The 23,301-nt window shown below is 39.5% G+C and overlaps 1 protein-coding gene across 1 annotated transcript in view; it reads right to left on the bottom strand.

Moving 5' to 3' along the window:
- The window catches only part of LOC141112316 (uncharacterized), a 128,356-nt gene that overhangs the window by 32,010 nt on the left and 73,045 nt on the right, over positions 1 to 23,301 (bottom strand). The window contains exons 6-7 of the mRNA XM_073605002.1: positions 22,079 to 22,205; positions 5,801 to 6,000 (exon numbers count right to left, since the gene is read on the bottom strand). Of these exons, the coding sequence (XP_073461103.1) occupies positions 5,801 to 6,000; positions 22,079 to 22,205 (327 nt within the window). The remainder of the gene's footprint in view (positions 1 to 5,800; positions 6,001 to 22,078; positions 22,206 to 23,301) is intronic.

Raw genomic sequence — 23,301 nt, 5'->3', positions numbered from 1 at the left:
CACACTATACACCCCAGAGATTAGACAACATATATTAATTGGACAGCCCCTGTGTCACGCTATAACTCAGCTGAAGGCTTGTTCCTCCCTATGGCACGGACTAACCCCTGTATTTGCCCCTTCTGGTCCATGGTGGTTGACATTAATGTGCATGATCTAACCTTTGGATCGGACCCTAAAGTGCAGTTATTGGGCATTTTTTATGTTGCCTTTGGGCGTTATGATAAACTGTTAATATTTTATGCTACTTTTTATGCCTGTAGAGAAATTCTTTTAAATTGGAAGCCACCCAATGCTCCCAAATTGACTTCCTGGCGTGCTGTAATTAATAAGGTTTCGCCAATTTATAAGATATCCTATAATCAGTAGAAACTGCCTGAAAAAGGTTTGGAAAAATTTGGACCACTTGGATTCATGGGGCTCCAGCTGATCTCATACAAAACGGTTGTATATACACCATCCTCTACTGTATTGATTACAGCTGAAAATGCTCAATCTCTAATCACAGTCTTGGCCTCCCCTTGCCCCTCGCCTCCCTACCATATAGTCTTTTCAATATTGTGCCCCCTGTACTTTTTTGCCCCTCCCCCTCTCGTTTTTCCTTACTTCTCCAGGAGAGCCCTGACTTCACCTGGTAGCCCCTCCTTGTAAGTCTAAATTCTTTATCTAGATCAACTATGATTGAAAGCTATGACATATGATTATGATGATGCTTTACAAATCTGAACTGATATTTCGCTTCTACTTCCTTATGTCCCATGACTAGTGGTGTCAGGTTTACCTTGGAATGTAATTAGGTCCTTGATGCATTGGCAACCATTGAATACCGTAAGCTGTACTGCTGAATTTCTCAATAAACATGCTCCATACTTGTTAAAAAAAAATAAAACACACACTTCTGCAGCCTCTTATCATCCACACTCTAGCATTCTAGGAACTGAAAGAACAGGTAGTAAAAGTGTTTCACCTCCTTACTAGGTAAAAAAAAAAAAACTAGTAAATAACCCTTGCAGTACCTGTGTAATCCTACTGCAAGGGATAATTTTACATTTTCCTGGAGTTGGCTTTAACTTTTTATGACCAAACCATATTTTATAATCAGTGGGAGTGAACCAGGAGGTGTTGCTGGGATTGTAAAAAAGGCACCTTTATGAATCCTGAGGAGAGAAATTATGTGGCATGATACACATGCAAAGACTGGAGGGGGGGGGGGGGGGGGGGGGTCAGTTGTACGTATCACAAAAATGCAGGGGTCAAGACAAGAGAGCATAATAAGTACTCAACCTCTGGGGGGGAACCCACAGCATAAATGTTCCACTTCCTGAAATGTACTCAGCAAGTGAGGGCCCCGAGTCCTGACCGCCCAGGTTTTTTTCTTCAATATGTGGCTTATGCAGCTGCTAAGTTCGGCCTATCAGGCCTGTAGCACAGAACTGAGGAGGAGTTGCAGAGCACTCTCCCCTTGACTCTAGAGCAGGGATATGCAATTAGCGGACCTCCAGCTGTTGCAGAACTACAAGTCCCATGAGGCATAGTAAGCCTCTGACAGTCACAAGCATGACACCCAGAGGTAGAGGCATGATGGGACTTGTAGTTTTGCAACAGCTGGAGGTCCGCTAATTGCATATCCCTGCTCTAAAGGTCTAACAGGTACTGTGGACCAAAAGGTGGTAACTGTATAAGCCACATACTACAGTGGATGCAGGCCCAGCCCATGGAGTACACAAATTATGAGGCTGGTCTGCTGCTTGTTCTAGCAACTAGAATTGGAGGGCAAAAAAAACCCAAAAACTAAAGAGCTGCCCGACTAATTTTTGTTATGTTGACAAAAAAATAAAAACCACACACAAGCTTTATGCTCTTGCTGGGAAAAGCAAATAAATAAATAAATAAAACGTGAGTCTGCACTGTTATTACAGGTAAATTGTGAAGATTTTGAATACTACAAAAAAGCCCATTAGTGACTGGTTCTTTTTATTGTTAAGAGCAATACTATAATCCTCCAGGTCTGTTCTCTTTTAAAGTTCCCTCCTCAGAATTTAAAAACATGTCTGATGTGATATAGAAGGTAATTCTGCTTGAGTTTTATCAGTTCTGATGATGAGCTAAATAAAAAGGAGACCAAATCCTCAAAACATTGCTGGAATGCCACACCTAAGAAAGTTTACCATGGTACTATTAACATTTTTTATAAATTGCCAAAAACCAACTTATAGATTCTGTAAACCGATCAAAACCCAAGTTCATTATCAACAGGGTCCCAAAAGATTCAGAAGAACATAGTTAGGGAACTTTTTATTGGTTGTGTGCATCTCAACTATATTCAAACGGTTTGTTGCAGTATTCTAGTTGCAATAATTAAAGCGATTTGTAAGATACTGTGAAACAACTTTTTTTTAACCCTAAGAAAGTTTTTTTAATGTGATGTAACAAAATAAAAAAAAGGAAGAAATGTGGGCCACTAGTGGAAGTAGGTGACAGCGCAGTTTAAGGACTGCTGAAGACACCTCCACTCCTATGGAGAAGAGACGCATCTACAGTGCATTTGGAAAATATTCACAGTGCTTCATTTTTCCCCACATTTTGTTGTGTTACAGCCTTATTCCATTATGGATTAAATTCATTATTTTCCTCACAATTCTACAAACCATACCCCATAATGACAACATGAAAGATGTTTGTTTGAAATCTTTGACAATTTAGTAAGAATAAAAAAAAAATGAAAAATAAAATCACATTTACATAAGTATTCACAGCCTTTGCCATGACCCTCACAATTGAGCTCAGGTACATCCTGTTTCCACTGATCACCCTTGGGATGTTTCTACAACTTGATTGGAGTCTACCTGTGGTAAATTCAGTTGATTGGACAGGATTTGGAAAAGCACACACCTGTCTATATAGAATTCCCAACATTAACAGTGCATGTCAGAGTACAAACCAAGCCATGTAGTCCAAGAGACAGCATTGCATCGAGGCACAGATCTGGGGAAGGGTACAGAAAAATTTCTACAGCACTGAAAGTCCCAATGAGCACAGTGGGCTCCATCATCTGTAAAGGGAAGAAGTTTGGAACCACCAGGACTCTTCCTAGAATGGGCCGCCTAGTCAAACTGAGTCATCAGGGGGAGAAGGGCTTTAGTCAGGGAGGTGACCAAAAACCCTGATGGTCACTCTGACAGCTCCAGCGTTTCTCTGTGGAGAGAGAACTTTCCAGAAGAACAACCACCTCTGCAGCACTCCAACAATCAGGCATGTATGGTAGAGTGGCGAGACAGGAGCCATTCCTCAGTAAAAAAGGCACATGACAGCCTACCTGGAGTTTGCAAAAAGCCACCCGAAGGACTGTCAGACCACAAAAAAATTCTCTGGACTGATGAAATGAAGATTGAACTTTGGCCTGAATGGCAAGCATCATCTTTGGAGGAAACCAGGCAACGCTCATCATCTGCACAATACCTTCCCTACAGTGAAGCATTGTGGTGGCAGCATCATGCTGTGGGGATGTTTTTCAACGGCAGGAACAGACTATTCAGGATTGAGGGAAAGATGAATGCAGCAATGTACAGAGATATCCGTGATGAAAACCTGCTCCAGAGCGCTCTGGGCCTCGGGACTGGGGCGAAGGCTCATCTTCCAACAGGACAACAACCCTAAGTACACGACAACAAAGGAGTGGCTACAAGACAACTCTGTGAATGTCCTTGAGTGGCCCAGCCAGAGCCCAGACTTGAACCTAATTGAACATCTCTGGAGAGAGCTAAAAATGGCTGTGCACCGACGCTCCCCATCCAACCTGATGGAGCTTGCGAGCTCCTGAAAAGAAGAATGGGAAAAACTGCCCAAAAATATGTGTGCTAAGCTTGTAGCATCATACTCAAAAATACATACTTGAGCCTGTAATTGGTGCCAAAAGGTGCTTCAACAAAGTATTGAGCAAAGGCTGTGAATACTTATGTACATGTGATTTTTTTTTTTAAGAAACTTGCAAAGATTTCAAACAAAACTTCTTTCACATTGTCATTATGGGGTAATGTTTGCAGCATTTTGAGGAAAATAATGAATCTAATCATTTTGGAATAAGGCTGTAATATACTAAAATGTGGAAAAAGTGAAGTGCTGTAAATACTGGAGACATTGGAAAAAGCCTAACCAATAAAACAGCTCTAGGCACAGTGCAGACGCTTGAAAGCATTAGCCCTAAAAGAGGTATATGCATAGTGACTCATACAGCAAATGTCAATTTAGAATATCTAGTGGGAAGTGTTAATACATTTTTGAAAAATCTTGCATTCTGAAAATGTTAGGTTTACTTAGCATTGGGTGCTTTTATTCTGTTTGTTAGCCTTTCTATAGTCTACAGAGGGCAGCCACACATGCAGATCCACCTCAGAGTGATACTTCTCAGCACTCCATAAAACTTGCAAGGGTGGCTCAGCAAACCTACCTAGTTTATGCAAAGACTACACAGGGGTGGGGTGAAAATTGCTGGCAGATTCTACCTGTAAAACTTTCCAAGCAGCATAGAGTACAAGGTAGGCATCAGGGATCCAAATAGATATGCACTTTGCTTAGCACAATTGGCGGTCTGGCATTACTGCAATAGTGTGCATTAATGTGCATATAAATTCTAATTTAAAAATGTAAAGCTCTTAGCAAGGAAAACATCAAACTAGAGGCCTGCAGAGCAGATTTATTCCTTGTTCTCTATGCTGGTCTTCAGTTACAGTGCAGCTTGTAAACATGCCAAAATGTAAACAATGCAATGTTTTACTCTGCCTTGGGTATATGATGACTATGCTCAAAACACATGGAAAGAAAAAGGTAGAGGTAATAGTTGATATCTGCAAAGTTGATTGTAATCCATAAATATATAAAAAATGGCTAAAATGGTTTAATAGTGATGTTATATTTTATGTTCTAAATTGATTCGCTATTATTGTTGGTAATGACAAAATAACTTGCAATTGTCCACTTCCAGTTACAAGGAGGTTTGGCTAGTTGGTAGGCTCCCAGCTGTACAGCATATCGTTTGTCCAGAACTACTAGTATAGGTTCAAAATGATTCACCAAGAAAAGTCTAAGGGTGAGAAGCTTCAAGTGGGAGATGCCATCCTTTGACTTATAGGTTGTATATTAGTTATGGGCAGTTCAGTTTTACTGCCTTGGAACTAGTATGCAGTCAAGAAATCCAAGAAAAACAGCATCCATCTGAGGCTTTTTACATTTTACTTTACTTTGTGACTGGTTTAATTTAGAAGGACTACTTAGCTAGTATCAGTAAGTGTGGCGCCTATTCAATGTTTTATAAGCAAACGTTTCTACAATTTTCCACATTCTGTCAGTGCAACCCCCTTCTGTATCCATAGTTCCACTTCAGGAAGAAAGAGCAGAGCTTTAAAATTCCACAAAAATCAGCACATGCACATATTTTCAATAGACGGTTTAAGTTTGAGATTAGTGGGCAACCTCTCAGTGAGGGTGTAAATCACATTTATGCTGTGTAAAAGGCCATATTCTGACCCATCGATAGTGCAATTACAAATACACTTTTTGTCAACCACATTACCTATGCAGTCGAGCGAGCACAGTTTAGCAGGGGTGGCTTGGTTTGGTATTTGCCTATTGTAAGTGCAGTTTATCCCCAACTTCATAAGTAAGGAATGTCCATCTGAAATAAATGTTTAGGTCTCCTTTTGTACCTGCATTAGCATTTTAAGTGTTTACTATAAAGTTTAGAATGTAAAAGTTTCTGTAGTGTTTGGGTCTGGGAAGGGAGTTTGTGTACCTCTACACTTACTTTTGATAGAATCGTGAAGAATGATTGCAGTGCAAGAGGAGAGGGCTACATTTGATTGCTCAACTAGTATGCAAAACGGGGAGCCGTCATTTTTAACCTCCTGGAGGGCGCGTGTAAGACCAGTTTCTGCTGTCAAGTAAATCATCTCCACCACTAGGCCATGATCCTGCAATCGATGGCCTATGGCAGTGGCGTACTCCCTTTAAAAAGAGAAAATGAGGGTTATTGGCAAGTGACAGACGACACGATTTTAACACTGAGACTGTGATGTTTTGTTCTGGCACATGGGACAAAGCAATAAATTAATTTGAGGTGATCAAATTTAAGCATAACTGTGATGTGCAAACGTGTTAAAGATTGCATTTTGATTTTGGGTAAAGATGTAAATACACTGAAAGGAATTAAAAATACATAAAAAAAATAAAATGTATGTGGTGCAATTTACTGTTAAAAAGATACAGGAAGATCTTACATTGCAAATGTTATGATGCACCCAAGGACTTTAAACTTGCATTTTACATGTAGTTACATAAAGAAAAATAGATCTGCTAAATGCTTTGGCAAATAAGTGAAATTTTATATTAAAAAGGACATTATAAAGAAAAGAAAAAAAAAAAACGCTAAATACATTCAAACAGCATAAATTACACAGATTCTTCAGCATTGTAATGTAGTTAAAATCTTCAACAATTGACCCTGCTAGACTCTGGTCCCACCCACTGTGTGCTGTTGATTGTGTAAAAGATCTTTTTGTCATCGAGATAGCGAGCACAAGTGCACAGGAGAGAGCGCAAGAAAGAGAGCAAACAAGTGCGAGAAAGAGGGAGAGAGAGCGTGAGGGCAGGCGAGAGAGAGAGCGAGAGGGAAGAGAGAAAATGAAAGAGGGGGGGGGAAGAAAGATGGGGAGGGAGAAAAAAAAAAGGCTAGAGGAAATGGAGAGGGGTAGAGAGAAAAAAAAAAAAAATATGGAGAAATCCTGGCTTGCAGCTGACTGCTCCAGAACAGCACTAGTGCATTGAAAATAAGATAAAAATAGGGTATAATTTAGTGTGTGTGTGTTTTGCCAATTGTGATCATAATGTAATGGATAATTTTCAAAAACTTTTTTCTTTACCTGTGCAATTAAAAATCCCCTCTTGAGATACTGGATTTCAGATTTCCTAGCTCCAACAAACCAGCTTTAATTGTTCATTCGCTACATTTTAGCCTCCTCAGAAACACACCAATCACTATACTGTATCTCACACACCAATTAAAAAAAAAAAAAAAAACACAACCACACACAACCCACCATTTCCAGTCTGCACATAATCTTTTTAAACCATCTCATGCTGAGGTGCCAAGCTGATGAAAGAAACACACACACAGTTCTGGATCTTCCCTGGTACCCAATGTCAACTGAATTGTCCCGTACCATTTTCTATCTGACCATTGAACCTCCTTTCTTGTAGTGTATTACCAATCACATAATTACCAGTATGATAAAATGGTGAAATTAAGATTCAACAGACAGTATGAGGATTTTCAACAAGATGTAAAAAACACGTGAATTCAAATTAAAGCCAAACTGAACCAAAGTTCAAATCAACTGAATTCCAGGTACATCAAAACCATTTTCAAGTTCTTTCAGTTTGTTTTCTGTCTAAAGCAGCCACAGGCTAAACAGAAAAGCCAGGCCCCTGCTAGCATCAGCAGAGTGCAACCCTTGCCCTCTGTGGGGAAGCAGTGGTCTTATATTCACCCCTCCTGAGTCAGACCTATAGCTCTACAATCAATGAGCGACCACCAGATTCAAAAAAAAAAAAAAAAAAAATCATCAAAGAAGCCAGGTGGAAAATTGTCAGCCAATCAGTGACTATATTCTATCAGATTCAGGTATTCGAGCAACTGTGGGTGCTATGGCTCCATGAACATAACAGCAGTAAGTATTCCTTCATCCACGCTATTTAGGTTGAATGGAGGAACCTATTAGATTGCGTTGGTTCAGCCTACAGGCTGAAAAGCGAGAAATCTATGAGTGTATAGCTGACCATACTCAGCAGCAGGGGTGCCATACAAATCACTGTTTCTATGCTGGGGGCAGCATGCTGACAGGGGACAGGCTTTTCTACACCTATTGTTTTGATGCACGTAGAATCTACTTAGCAGATTTAAACTCACATAATTTACTTATGGTAATACCATTAACCATGAATTGTTTACTCTGTAACAGATGTTATATCTGATCGTGATAATTTGTGTGCATTATTTAAGACTAACACATTATTATTATTTTTTTTTTTTTAAATACAAGACTACATAAGAACAATGTATTATGTTGCATGAAAATGTCCTGTAGTAATTGGTTGATAAAGTGGAAGCTTGTATATGTTGCTCTGCAAAATGGTCCTAAAATGGATGTTTGGGGAAGAGAACTCATACCTAAAATGTTCACATGGTGATACAGGTCATTTTTGCAGTGTATTTTGAGAGACGCCCTTTGCATATTTAAACACTATTCTCTTGCAAATCTGCAGTGATATTTTATTTATGATTTGTTTTAAAACAATAGGTAATACTGACACAAAATCACACACATAGGTTGGACTTGATGGACATGTTTCTTTTTTCAACCTCACCTACTATGTAACTATATGTAACTATGTAATTCTGTTATTTGCTAGAGCCACCAATTTATTTGGCAATGCAGGTTTGAAATTGGTGACAGTGGGCAACAGAAGAAAATTTTAATAAAAAATGAAAAGTTATGCTTTTAAAATAATTGTTTTTGTAACTAAACTAAGTTATCTCATTGGAAACTGTCAGAGCGTTTAAAATATACGTTTTATACAATATAGATAAAAGTACTATTTAAAAAGCACACCAGCCCTTAAGTACCAATATCGACTGTATAGAAAGAGCAATAGAGGTTGGCGAGGTGACAGTTACATGAAAATTATATATGTCCACTGAATTCAACCAAAGGTTAGGTAGTTTTTTTTTATTGTTTACATGAAGATACTTTTGAGACTTGATTGAAAAGTTAAACCAAAAGCACAGGAAGAATATTATAGTTGTATGCACGATATTTACTGTATTTTACATTACTCAAATTTAAGTATCATCTAGTGAGGTCTTAAAAAAAAAAAAAAAAAAACACACACACACGTTCTTGGCATTCTCTTTGCAATTGCATTAGTCATATGATCAGAGTCCAAATAGTGGGGTTTACTTACCAATACTGCAGTGCACAAAATCTGGTGCAGCTCTGCATAGAAACCAATCAGCTTCCAGGTTTTATGGTCAAAGCTTAATTGAACTGAAGTTAGAAGCGCATTGGCTTCCACACACAGCTGCACCAGATTGTAAGCTCTAACAAGCAGGTCCCTCTGATTCCTACTGTATTAAAGTTTATTGTATTTGTACCATCTACCCTCAAGCTGTAAAGTGTTGCCTAAAACTGCAGGCGCTATATAAACCCTGAATAATAATAATAATAATAATAATCTAATTTTGTACTCTCCATCTTTGGTAAGTCAACCCCAGTGTTATTGAATGCAAGTTCCAGCATCCTTAAGAAAAGACGAAGTAATCAGCTCTCACATACCCAGACCCCTGCAGTGACTGCATGTACAGTGAAAACTAATCTTCTACTGAGGTAAGTGAAAAGCCAATGAGCAACTCCGCTTTAAGAGAACGTCAAATAAAAACCAACATGATTTGAAGAGATAACCTCATGCTTCAGTGAAAACTGAGTTTAGGTAGAGAACGCACTTTGAAAAGCTGAATGTTATACACATTATAGATCTAAAAGGGTCACGACTTTCTATTATCATAGAAAAATAGGAACACCCGCTGGTAAATAAAAACGTGCAGAATTTACAGTTTGGAAAGTGATTGAATTCTATGTCCAATTCCATAGCTCGGATACTATGTAGTGTGTGTAAAAAATTAACACACTTAATAAAATCAGAACAATTGGAGGATTATTCAATGTTGTTTGCCAACATCCCTAAATTGACAGAAAAAAAACCAAAAAAAAAAACACCATTATGGTGGGGACTTTTTGGGCACAGAGTGCACAACTGTCATAAAGAAACAAACATGTTGTTAACTTATAAAAATTAACAAAATTAAAAAAGTTTTAGCTAAAAACATAAAAATGGAAGGCATAAAATGCTACATCCCTCAAACTGAAAAACTAAACCACTCAATTCACATGAAGCAGCAGTAGTCAACAAGCCCAAGTACAGTAAACTGGCAAGTCTGGTTTGACAAAACACACATTTTTTTCTTCAAACTTGACTTGCCCAGTTTTTCATGCTGCTGCTTAAAGTTGATCCATAGCTTTCTGCCTGGAGACCTCTTTAGGAGCTTCTATTTATACCCCCACTCCATGTGGGCCTTAGAATTTTTAATTTGCATGATTATATCTCTTCAGTCTACGTATGGCAATTTATACCCCGATCCCTGCATAAAGAGTACCTGTCACCACCCATTACTGTCACAAGGGAGGTTTACATTTCTTGTGACAGCAATAAAAGTGATCAATTTTTTTTTTTTTTTTTTTTAAACACAATTAATATAAAAATAAATAAAATGAAAACATTTTTTTTTTTTTTTTTTAAAGCGCCCCCGTCCCCGCGAGCTCGCTCAGCAAAGAAAACGCATACGGAAGTCGTGCCCGCATACGTAAACGGTGTTCAAATCACACATGTGAGGTATCGCCGCGATCGTCAGAGCGAGAGCAATAATTCTAGCACTAGACCACCTCTGTAACTCTAACCTGGTAACCATAAAAAAAAATTTAAATCGTCGCCCATGGAGATTTTTAGGTACCGTAGTTTGTCGCCATTCCACGAGTGCATGCAATTATAAAACATGTTTGGTATCTATTTACTCGGCGTAACATCATCTTTCACATTATACAAAAAAATTGGGCTAACTTTACTGTTTGGTTTTTTAAAATTCATGAAAGTGTCCCTTTTCCCAAAAAGCTGCTTTTAAAACACTGCTGCACAAATACCGCATGATAAAATATTGCAATAATCGCCATTGTATTCTCTAGATTCTCTGTTAAATATATATAATGTTGGGGGGCTCTACGTAATTTTCTAGCAAAAAAATACGGATTTTAACTTGTAAACACCAAATGTCAAAAATAAGCTTAGTCATGAAAGGGATAAAGTCCAACACGATAGTGATGTACACATATACTACAAAAAAAAAGTGCGCCTTAAGACACCCTATACATAGTAGCAATATTGCAAAATAAATTCAAGCGTGATAACACCCAGCAGTCTTGAAATTATAAAGTACCTGTAATAAAAAAAATTATAGCACTCCAAAAGAGAATGTTTCCACCTTTCTCCATGCCCAGAAAAGCTTATAAAATTTACCAGAATATCACGATCCTCTGCAGAAGAGTGGTCAAGATAAGAGCTTATGTATCGCCAGGCTGCTCCACTCCTCAGGGTAGCCTTAGAATCTGCTCCCAGATAAGTTTAGCAGTTGTACATGTTATTAAAAAGAAAAAAGCCAGCAATACTGTAAAACCCTTAAAAGCAGAACTCCAGCTTTTTCTCCTCAAAACACACGCATTGTGATTGTAAATGAAATCATGACCCCACTGTCATTTTATCTGTATCTTACTTTATTTAGCTGTAAAAAGCAAGTTTGTGTCTATGAGGTCACTCCTTCTCCTGGCTGAATTTCAAAGTTCTCTGACTTCCCGTTTCCTTCCTTTACCAGTCCTGATACTACATGTCCCATTATGCTTTGAGCCTCTGTAGTTTCAGGGCAGACTATGGGAGTCACTTGCAGCAGTTCTGGGAGTTGATGTGGATGGGTTCAAATGCAGATCACTCTTCAGTCTGCAAAGCAGGTGTAAATGTGTCCTGTCTTGCAGCATGCCAAAGAATAATGGCTTACTGCAAAACTACAGAGGAAGGGCTATGGGAGGTTTATTATGAAGGTGTTTTCTTCGCATGTAAATTAATCACTTCACAGAGAGCAGGGCTCCGGGAGGGTGGGATCTAAAGGAGTGGGGCTCTCCCTGTTCACACTAGTCGGCATATTTACCTGGGCAGCCTTGATTTCTAATTGTGATCCATTCAATCCTGCCGGTAGCAGCTTTGCTATCAGAACAGGCTGAGTATGAAGGGGTGGGACTCTTCCTGTAGGTGTGACTGGGTGGGATTGAATGCCAGTTAGGATGCATTCCATCCCATCTACCATCAGAGCTCTGAAGGAATTTACATCATTTGCAGACTCTGAAAGACTACACAGGGGTGTGTTCTAGGCTAAAGAATCATCAGGAAGTGGCTGTAAGGCCCTCAGTCTACATCCAGATCACACAGACTGTCACATGGTACAAAGATTTAACTAATCCCACAATATCAGAGGATCTGCAGACAACAGGGCAACATGGTACAGAGGTATGATCTATGCTGGGACTGATCATTCCATTCAGTTCTAATGAAAAGACCATTGGAGTTCAGCTTTAAAAACACATTTATTGACAAAAAATTGCACTCACATGGTTCAGAAGGTCTAAGCGCTTTAAGAAAATAGCTCCAGCCGGTATCCAACTGATGGAAAGCAAATCGGCAGTTTATCTCCGTTTTTAAGGATTTTAGACTATTGCAGGATTTTTCTTTTAAAGACATACACACTTGCAATCTTATCTGGGAGTGAACACTGAGGCTACCCCGAGTATTGCTGAGGAGTGGAGAAGCCTGGAGATACATACACACTTATCTTGACCACTCATAAGCTTACCAGAATCGCTTTACCCTCTCCATATAATAGGCTTTTCTGGGCACGGTAAAAAAGGGGGAAGCATTCACTTTGGAGCACTATAACGTCAAGCGTGGTGGATGATATCACGCTGGACTTTACATATTGCAATATTGAAACTTTTTTTTTAATTCAATATGTGGGTACATCACTATCATAATTTAATTTGGAGTAATTTGTATTGCACTGTTGGAATTGTTTATGTATTAGATGCACTTTATGGTATTATTTGTGATATACAAGTTTATTTTGTTTCACTTTGATATTGTAATTTGGGGTGTAGCATTGCCTTTATTAGCATATATGTAAATGCAATAGGTGGAAGGTATGAAAAAAATACAAGGTGTACAGATGGTAATATCTCCATATATATTATTTGCAGTCATCGTGACTCGACCACCACTCCATACACTCAAATAAATAGACTAAACAAGAAATTATGTGGATCTGGGGTTCAGAAATTTCAATTTTAACCTATGAACACAAGTATAGGCGCATCAACACAGAGATCATAAAAGTCCCAATACACATCTGCTAGTAATTGACAATAAAGTCCATCTGGCATACACAAGCAAATCAGCTATGTAGTGGGAGAGGGAAAAAAACATCCACAGGAAGCACACAAGGCTGCCATCATTAAGGGAAGAAACCATATTCCAAGGAGCTGAAAAAAAGCAAAAGGGGAGAGCCGCCTCTGGGTGCAGTCGTTTTTAAAAATCAATTTAATAGACAACGTAAGATCAACTCACATGTGGTATGAAAATGAAAAGCATGGTATCAGAACGTCGAGATGACGTTCCCACATCCTTCAGAATGATGTAAACACCGGCTCCGGAAGAGCGGCCTCAGAACGAGGCTTGGAACACAGTGGATGGCTGGCAGCAGGGGGATGACGTCATCAAAAATGGATGCGTTTCATGAGCGTGGAAAGAGGAGGACAAGCTTCATTGTATTTATGGATACTTCCCATGCGTGCGCATTGGTGCTCTGTGGGTTTAGCTTGTCCTCCTCTTTCCATTTTTCATATCCAGCATATATAACAAAAGTTTTTATTTTTCTACTTTATATATATGTCCATTAGTTTATTTAGACTATATATACATATTTTTCTCCCCTACTAGTATTATATATACTCAGTCCAGACCAGCATACTATAGCCATAGTTTTTATTTGCATATTATAGTATTTACATCTTAATTTGGTTAGTCTACTAATTTCATTATCACTTCCAACCTCCCCCTCATTGCCTCATCCAGCTCCACCCTTGTGTCTTTTCCTTATTTAATCCCTCTCTATGGTATTCACATTTTGTCTGCTGAGGAAGGAGCACGACTTGCAGAGCATCCAAGTGCGCACGCTCATGAAACACGTCCATTTTTGATGACGTCATCCCCCTGCTGCCAGCCATCCACTGTGTTCCAAGCCTCGATCTGAGGCCGCTCTTCCGGAGCCGGTGTTTATATCATTCGGAAGATCCCCGGTCATCATACATAGCACGGATCTTGTCACAGGATGTGGGAACGTCATCTCGACTTTCTGATACCATGCTTTTCATTTTCATACTACATGCGAGTTGTTTTTACGTTGTCTATTAAATTGATTTTTAAAAAAAAGGACTGCACCCAGAGGTGCCTCTCCACTTGTGCTTTTTTTCAATTTTAACCTATCCCTGTGGTCTATTAATAGTCATAAAAGCAAAGATGCAGAGGATTCAATTGTTTTTTGTCTGAGCCAGCCCTTGGGGAAGAAATAAGAAAAACTGGGCTAGACTGCAATGTGCATGATGTGGAGGTGTAGTGTATCCAGGTGGATACAATATAATTTAAATCTGGGCTTTGATATCTGTCCAAAAGTCTTTCATTTTGGGGCAACCCCACCATATGTGTAGAAGTGTGGAGTCTCTCCAGCAAAGACCCAAGATAGAGGGATAAATAGGCACCAAGGCTGTGGGCACCCAGTACCAGCGAGTTAGCAGTTTGTAGTTATTTTCTTGCGTTTTTGAATGCACAGAGCTAGAATGAGTCCGTGTAGGTTTTGAAACTGAGCCTTATGGGCCCCCCTTTTTCATTTGTTTTGCTGACTTCGCATTATTTTTAAATTTGCAAGATAATCATCCAATCTGATGCAAATTTGAGGAAGATTTACATTGAATCGCATTATCCACATATAGTCAGCATACATCATCAGCATATTGACCTCTTGGTATGACCTGATACACATGGAGTAGTGGTAGTACTATTGAATGGTTTAGTTTTTCAGGATGAGGGATGTAGCATTTTGTTAGCCATCATGTTTTTAAGTAACATTTTTAATATTGCTTAAAAAAAATAAATTATAATATGGTTAATTTTTGTTTCGCTCTTATGTACCTAAAAATTTCCCACCACAATTTATCTTAAATTATCTAAATTACATAAAGCTTGTCACATGTTAGAGTCTGGTTGTACAACTGCCTTTAGATTTACCTATTCAATAAGACCTCGTTCACATCTGCCGATTTGGGATCTCTGGGCAGAATTTCCACGATTGTACCTGAAATTTCAAATCACACTACAATAGTGGTAAAATGCACCACTCGTGTTTGGGTGTCATTCATTTTTAACCACTTGCCGACCAGCCGCCGCAGGAATAGCACGGCTGGGCGAACTAACGTTTTGCAACGTCGTTTCGCCCTGTGGCCACTAGGGGCGCTCGCCCCCCAAGCCGATGCGAGTGCCCAGCGGTCACGATCGCCGCTGACACACGGAGAAGCGGGACCTGTGTGTGTAAACACAGTTTCCGGTTCTCTGAGGGGAGAACAGACAGATCGTCTGTTCATACAGAGTATGAACAGCGATCTGTCATCTCCCCTGCACAGTCCCCCCCCCCCCTTCAGTTAGAACACACACACTAGGAAACACATTAACCCCTTGATCGCCCCCTAGTGTTAACCCCTTCACTGACATTTTTACAGTAATCAATGCATTTTTATAGCATTATAATATATCAATGGATCCGCGCTTCAGACTATTAAACAACTGCTGCCCCCCTATGTGAGTAGGGAACACCTCAGTGAAACCCCAAGAGGATGAGATCAAAATATAGGGAATGGCGCTGTGTTAACGGTATGATTATTTCAGATTGTTGCGTCTCAAAGCGGTACAATTATTTTGCATAAAAATTTGGCGTTTTATATTGTAGGCCTGTAATTCTTAGCAACAACACACATAAATATGTCCACCAAGAGTCTAGTAGAAATGCCGGGTATGATGAAGTTTGAAACACAAAATCATAAATTATAATATAATAAATATAATTAAAAAAAAATATATATAATAATAAAATACATTTCCCCACGATTCACTATCGCTCAATTCTGCAAGTGTTCTAATTTACTATCGCTGTTTTCTAGCTGGTCTAAAGCCACTTTTGACGTAAAGGGACACTTTTTGGTTGCTATGGACAATCTCAAGTTTCCAGGCAGAAAGAACAGTATATATAAAACTGCATGCAGGGCATTGGACAAAACATTGGGGACAAAAGGGACGTGAAATGATTTCATACAGTACTGTAATCTGTAAGATTACAGTACTGTATGTGTTATGGTTTTTACAGTTTTTTGAATTTGCCGCTAGGTTCCGCCCCCGTGCATCGCAACGTTCGCAGGGAACGGAGCCTGGCACAGAGAGGCTTCGGGAGGAGGACAGAGCCCACAGACACTGCGGGGGACATCGCAGGATCCTGGGGACAAGGTAAGTATACTGCACCAGGATCCTGCAATGCAATCCCGAGTGTGGCTCGGGGTTACCGCTAATGGTGCTGAAATTTAACCCCGAGCCACACTCGGGAATACCGTCAAGGAGGTTAAAAAAAAGGGAGTATTGGTGTGAAATATTTCTAATTTCTAAAGTGACGAATGCTCTAGTGCGTGGTACAATCCCTTCACAAATATAAATAAAATAGTGTAATATTAAATAAACCAAAAAATAGTGTATATTATAAGGTGATAAATCCTTAGTGACAAAGGGAATTATCAGCTGTATATACATGCAATTATAATCCCATATAGTAAGCAAACACAAACCATATATTATCACCACTATAGACCATGTGTTGGCAATAACTTATATAGATCCATTAATTAAGAAATGCAAAGTGACAAGTGCCAAATTAAGCTATATAGATACCGTGGTTTTCAAACCACTGTGCAATAATGTGCAAAAAAAAAAAAAAAAACGCTAAAGCTTATAAATAATCATTTATGAACAAATCCTCAACTAGCTGTATGTCAAAAAAAGTCCCATATGATGTTCAGTGTAAAATGTTCATAATAATAAAATGTGCAATGCAAACAATTCCCATAAAAATCATATAGCGTGTCTCCCAGCAGATTTTTCTTTGATAGTAGAAAACCGTGCAGTAGTTATTGGCAATCTCCCTCCGATGTGATTGCATACACCGGAGCGCTCTGCCCCTGCAGGGGTATGAGCGTGTGATGTTAATCCTCAATTGTTAACCTCTTTCCGATTCCACAGGTGCCGGTGTCCTTCCACGTAACCCGATCCGGATAGATCACTCGCAGAGAGGGAGGAGGGGGGACTCACTGTCCCTTGTTGTGATACAAATCCCAGCCGGACATCCACTTTAATGCGTTGAATGAAAAAATAAAAATGATCCACATAGCGTGACTCTGTTTTTAATTAATTAATTTATTTGTGCTAAACAGTCCGATTACTAAGACTGAATCCACACTGGCAATTTAAAAATAAATGCTTTAAAAATGGTGTTTTAAAAGAGGAGAGGGAGCTCGCAGGCTCTCCGCGCGACCCAGGGAAGCAGCGCTGCCTAGGACCGCCGCTTGCCTTCCACCGGTCGGATTTCCGGAACCATGATGCTCGGATGTGACATTGTGCGTGCCAAGATAATCCCGCCTTACGCGTTTCTTTATACGGACGTCATCGGAGATCAGAGTCATAGCGAGTCACGCTATGTGGAACATTTTTATTTTTTCATTCAACACATTAAAGTGGATGTCCGGCTGGGATTTGTATCACAACAAGGGACAGTGAGTCCCCCCTCCTCCCTCTCTGCGAGTGATCTATCCGGATCGGGTTACGTGGAAGGACACCGGCACCTGTGGAATCGGAAAGAGATTAACGGTTGAGGATTAACATCACACGCTCATACCCCTGCAGGGGCAGAGCGCTCCGGTGAGTGCAATCGCATCGGGGGGAGATTGCCAATAACTACTGCACGGTTTTCTACTATCAAAGAAAAATCTCCTGGGAGACACGCTATATGATTTTTATGGGAATTGTTTGCACTGCACATTTTATTATTGTTATGAACATTTTACACTGAACATCATATGGGACTTTTTTTGACATACAGCTAGTTGAGGATTTGTTCATAAATGATTATTTATAAGCTTTAGCGTTTCTTTTGCACATTATTGCACAGTGGTTTGAAAACCACGGTATCTATATAGCTTAATTTGGCACTTGTCACTTTGCATTTCTTAATTAATGGATCTACATAAGTTATTGCCAACACATGGTCTATAGTGGTGATAATATATGGTTTGTGTTTGCTTACTATATGGGATTATAATTGCATGTATATACAGCTGATAATTCCCTTTGTCACTAAGGATTTATCACCTTATAATATACACTATTTTTTGGTTTATTTAATATTACACTATTTTATTTATTTTTGTGAAGGGATTGTACCACGCACTAGAGCATTCGTCACTTTAGAAATTAGAAATATTTCACACCAATACTCCCTTTTTTTAACACAGCGCCATTCCCTATATTTTGATCTCATTTTTATAGCATTGATCGCTCTATTCATGTCAATGGTCCCAAAAATGTGTCAAAATTGTCTGATGTGTCCGCCATAATGTCACAGTCCCGATAAAAATCGCAGATCACCACCATTACTAGTAATGGTATAAAACTATCCCCTATTTTGTAGACGCTATAACTTTTGCGCAAAGCCAATCAATATACGCTTATTGCAATTTTTTTTACCAAAAATATGAAGAATACATATCGGCCTAAACTGAGGAAAAAAATATTTTTTTTATATATATTTTTGGGGGATATTTATTATAGCAAAAATTTTTTAAAAAGCGTTTTTTTTTTCAAAATTGACGCTCTTTTTGTTTATAGTGCAAAAAATAAAAACCGCAGAGGTGATCAAATACCACCAAAAGAAAGCTCTATTGGTGGGAAAAAAAGGACGTCAATTTTGTTTGGGTGCCATGTCGCACGACCGCGCAATTGTCAGTTAAAGTGGCTCAGTGCCGAATCGCAAAAAATGCTCTGGTCAGGAAGGGGGTAAAATCTTCTGGGGCTGAAGTGGTTAATAGCACCTAAACGCAATGGGGTTTTGCTGTGATTTTTCACGCCATAAATCTTGGCAAACCGCATTGTGCAAAGCTTGTTGGTCATAAAGGAGCAGGAGCTTCTTTTGAGAGACAAGCTTCACGCAAGGCAATTTGGCAAGTGACAATCGCAGCAAAAATGCACTGCGTTTAGGTGCCATTAAATGAATATCACCCTAACACGTGTGATGCATTTTGCCACTATTGCAGCGTGATTTGGAATCATGGGCATAATCACAGCAATTCTGCCTGAGAGCCTAAATCACCAGATGTGAATGGTCCCTAAAATGGCCTACAAGATGCATTTACTGTACGTTCATAAGAGACTGAAAATATGTATTGTGGCCAATTTGTCAATGGTAACACATTCAGATACAGTAAAGAGTTTTCACCTGTTGGAGCACAAAAAGGAGCCTCGCAGTGTTAGGGCCTACCAAAACAAATAATCTAGATCCAATCGAGTAGACCAGTGGTTCTCAACTCCTGTCCTCGGGACCCACTGACAGGCCAGGTTTGCAGGATAACTGAAATACATCACAGGTGATATCATTTGCTGCTCAGTGATTGCAGTATTCTAGTCTGCATCTCTCCAAGGTAATACTTCAATTCTGGCCTGTTAGTGGGTCCTGAGGACCGGAGTTGAGAACCACTGGAGTAGACCTTCATGGTACACAGCTATTGGTAATTGTTGATTAGATCACATCAAATTACCAGCACTATGGGCCACAGCATATTATTGCATTCAACAGCAAGTATGATCACATAGGTAGATCTGAGGGAGAACTGCTGAGGTTAATACATGGCGTTCCATATATACCAAAATTTCCTAGTAGAATTAAAGGGTCCTTCACACGTGTGTTGATTATGAAGAATAAAGCAACGCTCAATAAAGCGCATATAGAGTTAATGATGCGTTTTTGAAGAGTTGAAAAAGCATCAAGAAAGCTCGTTAAGAGAAGTAAAGGAATATTTTTTTTGCACATGCATACTTACCTAGGTGGATACAGCATCGGTCCAATGCTGCATCTGTCCCCCGGTGGCTCTACACTGAGACCGAACATCGCCAATCGTTCAGTTTTCAGAGATCTGTGAGCAGAGAGCTGCAGATTGTCATTCACAGCTCTCTGCTCTTATCCCTCCTCGCTCATTGGAGTGCTAGCCTGTGGAGGGCACAGAACGGCCGTCACAGGCTCCCAGCAGATCAAGACTCCGTGGTCGGGATAACGTGCTGCCTGGACTGAAATCGGTGACATCAGCAGAGAGCTGACTTCAGTCCGTTCTCTGCTCAAAATGGGTCACAAGAGTGCAAAACGAATTACACTCCTGTGATCCATAGGAGAAGTACAGCCAAACAAGCTTTGGCTATACTTCTCCTTTACAGGCCCATAAAAGCATTATTTTTTTTCAAGGGGAAGTGCTTAAAAGGGAAGTGATGTAGAGGAAATGATATCCTTCGAAGCATGGTTAGGTTGTTGTGTGATAGCAGACATTTTCATGAATTCTCTGCAAGATGGATTTGTACACTTTAATCTGACACTTGGCTTGGACCAGGTCCCAATCTTGGAATAATACCTGCTTGGTGACTCAGATATTTTTTTTGGTATGCATCACAATAGCTCAGGATAATTAGGCCATACATTCTGGGTGCTAATCCACCTATTCTAATGCCCCGTACACACGGTCGGATTTTCCGATGGAAAATGTCTGATCGGAGCGTGTTGTCAGAAATTCCGACCGTGTGTGGGCTCCATCGGACATTTTCCATCGGATTTTCCGACACACAAAGTTGGAGAGCAGGATATAAAATTTTCCGACAACAAAATCCGTTGTCGGAAATTTTGATCGTGTGTACACAAATCCGACGGACAAAGTGCCACGCATGCTCAGAATAAATAAAGAGATGAAAGCTATTGGCCACTGCCCCGTTTATAGTCCCGACGTACGTGTTTTACGTCACCACGTTTAGAACGATCGGATTTTCCAACAACTTTGTGTGACCGTGTGTATGCAAGACAAGTTTGAGCCAACATCAGTCGGAAAAAATCCTAGGATTTTGCTGTCGGAATGTCCGAACAAAGTCCGACCATGTGTACAGGGCATAAGAGTACTGATACATTATTATCAGCCTTTATGACACTTCCTGCCACTGTCGCTTACTCACACCAACACTTTGCTACAAAAAGCTTTGCCACTGGCATAATTCTTAATGCCTCTACTCCTGCCTGTACGGTCAGTATTGCTGGCTTGGCTTGATGCATTTACCTGTACACAAAGCAAACTGTTATCACATGAATGCTCTGTACAAACAGGAGGAGCCTGGAGCTGCTCTGCCTTAGCTTTCTGTACTATCCGAGTGCATTCTGGGATACAGGTACCTCCACTGCCTCTCCCCCCCAGCATCCAGCTAACACTTTAAAGATGCCTGACCAATGGAGGTTAAGACGCCGTTACAGCACTCTACTACTGAAATTAATAGAGGCGGCAATGCCTCCTGAAAATAACGTGCCATTTAATTTTTAACACACCTGTGTGTACTGCATTTTGTAGTGCCCAATGTAATATTCATGGCAAGCATTGAAAGGCAGTAATGAGGCTTTAAAAACACTGCTTAAAGACTGCTTATGCACAGGGCATTGAAGCGCATGTGAACGAACCCTTACAAAGAGGCTAAAAGGACTTTTTACCTGAAACAAAGCAATCTGAAATTTACAGATGATAATTTGTTTAACTTACCTTTAAATTACAGAATAAATGAATACCAAAATGACATACTGTCTACCCAGTCACTATTCATTTGGTCTCGTCATCAGAGATGAACAGGCAAAGCCAGCTTTGGTTGACTGTCACCCTTTAGCATTGGTAACATGACTGTGGATGCATGTCATAAGAACTCAGTGTATTCAAGCAGATTAAAGTATTTTTCCACTCGCTATAGATTTTATTGACAACAGTTTGGATGAAGTTTGTGTTTTAAGTTAAGCTTTCAGAGAAATATGGGCCTACGTTAAGTTTACTTCTATAAAAGCAATTCAACTTAAATCAAGGATACATTTTCCTGTTGTGAGAACAATCTATTTAGAGAATAGAGAAGATGATCCCATGTCTGCATACTACATGTCAGGCTTACTTACATTTGCTCCTTGCTGATAGCCACAATTGTGCAGTCTGACGGCCTCTCTTTGTGGTATTCATCTTGTATTTGCTGGTAGAATTTTAAATAAAGCTTCTCTCTGCGATCATCGGAATTATATTGTGTACCTACAAAAAACAAACATACCCTTCTTACCTTGATTTTCAAACTCCATTAAAAGGCCGTAAAAAGAACTCTGGTCTCACCTGTAGTGCACAACATGAAATACTGTGATATCACTGATCATTGCCCTTTTAGGACATACACACGTAGCTTCAATATCATATGCTGGCATGGCTGAGCTGGCATTTAAAAACAAGACTGTATTTATCTAGGGTCCAAGGACACCTGGTGTATAAATTAAATATTCTAGGTATATCAGGCAAGTGTGTCATCAAAAGACCAAATTTAGCTTAGGTACTCTATGCCAAATGGAGTACCATTCAACAGCTTTTTTCAGAAGTTAGTCAGCAGAACAAAGCTCCACTGCACGTAACTAAGCGTTACAGGCCCAGAGGCATGAAACCTTGAGTGTAGAAGAGCAGTAAACGGTGCATTAGCGAAGGGCATCACTGGAGACTTCTAAAACTAAGCTGGGGGGGGGGGGGTATATATACGTATGCTATATGAGAAAAGAGAGAATTCTACATCTATGGGCCTTGCCATTCTTTTAAAAAGGTCAGAAACAGAGATTTCTCTGATCCAGAGAATGATGAAAGGCAGCGGGATTCGTTTCTGGAGGGATGTCTCGGTTTTTAAAAAAACAGATTGTTGCGATTCTGAATAGTTGGTATGTGCGTTATACCCAATGAAACAGGGAGAACCTGAAGACTTGAGCTGGGTATACACTAATAGAATTTTTTTAAAAATTCCTATGAAAAAATTAATAAATACGAAAATTTTCAGAACATTCAAATATTCGAAAGTAGTTTCTATAATTTGTTTGCTTTTAACATTTCATTTTGGAATCAAAGGAGTATACCGCACATTCGAGAAATATTTTGCATCCTGCTCCTTCAAATCTTCTCATTCACTGCGGTTAAAAATGAATGTCGATTTGCCCCCCATTAATGATCATTTTACAAAAAATAAGCAAATGTTCTTACAACTAAAATAGTGAAACAAAATTCTGCTAGTGTAGGCACCCTCCTAGATAGGTTGCTAAAATGTAAGGTACATTTCGTTATTTTTGGCTCTTCTTTATTCATTGGAGCATCTTTTGGA

The sequence above is a fragment of the Aquarana catesbeiana genome, linkage group LG11, assembly GCF_042186555.1.
Source record: "Aquarana catesbeiana isolate 2022-GZ linkage group LG11, ASM4218655v1, whole genome shotgun sequence".
NCBI lineage: Eukaryota > Metazoa > Chordata > Amphibia > Anura > Ranidae > Aquarana > Aquarana catesbeiana.
This window is presented reverse-complemented; position numbering and strand designations above follow the sequence as displayed.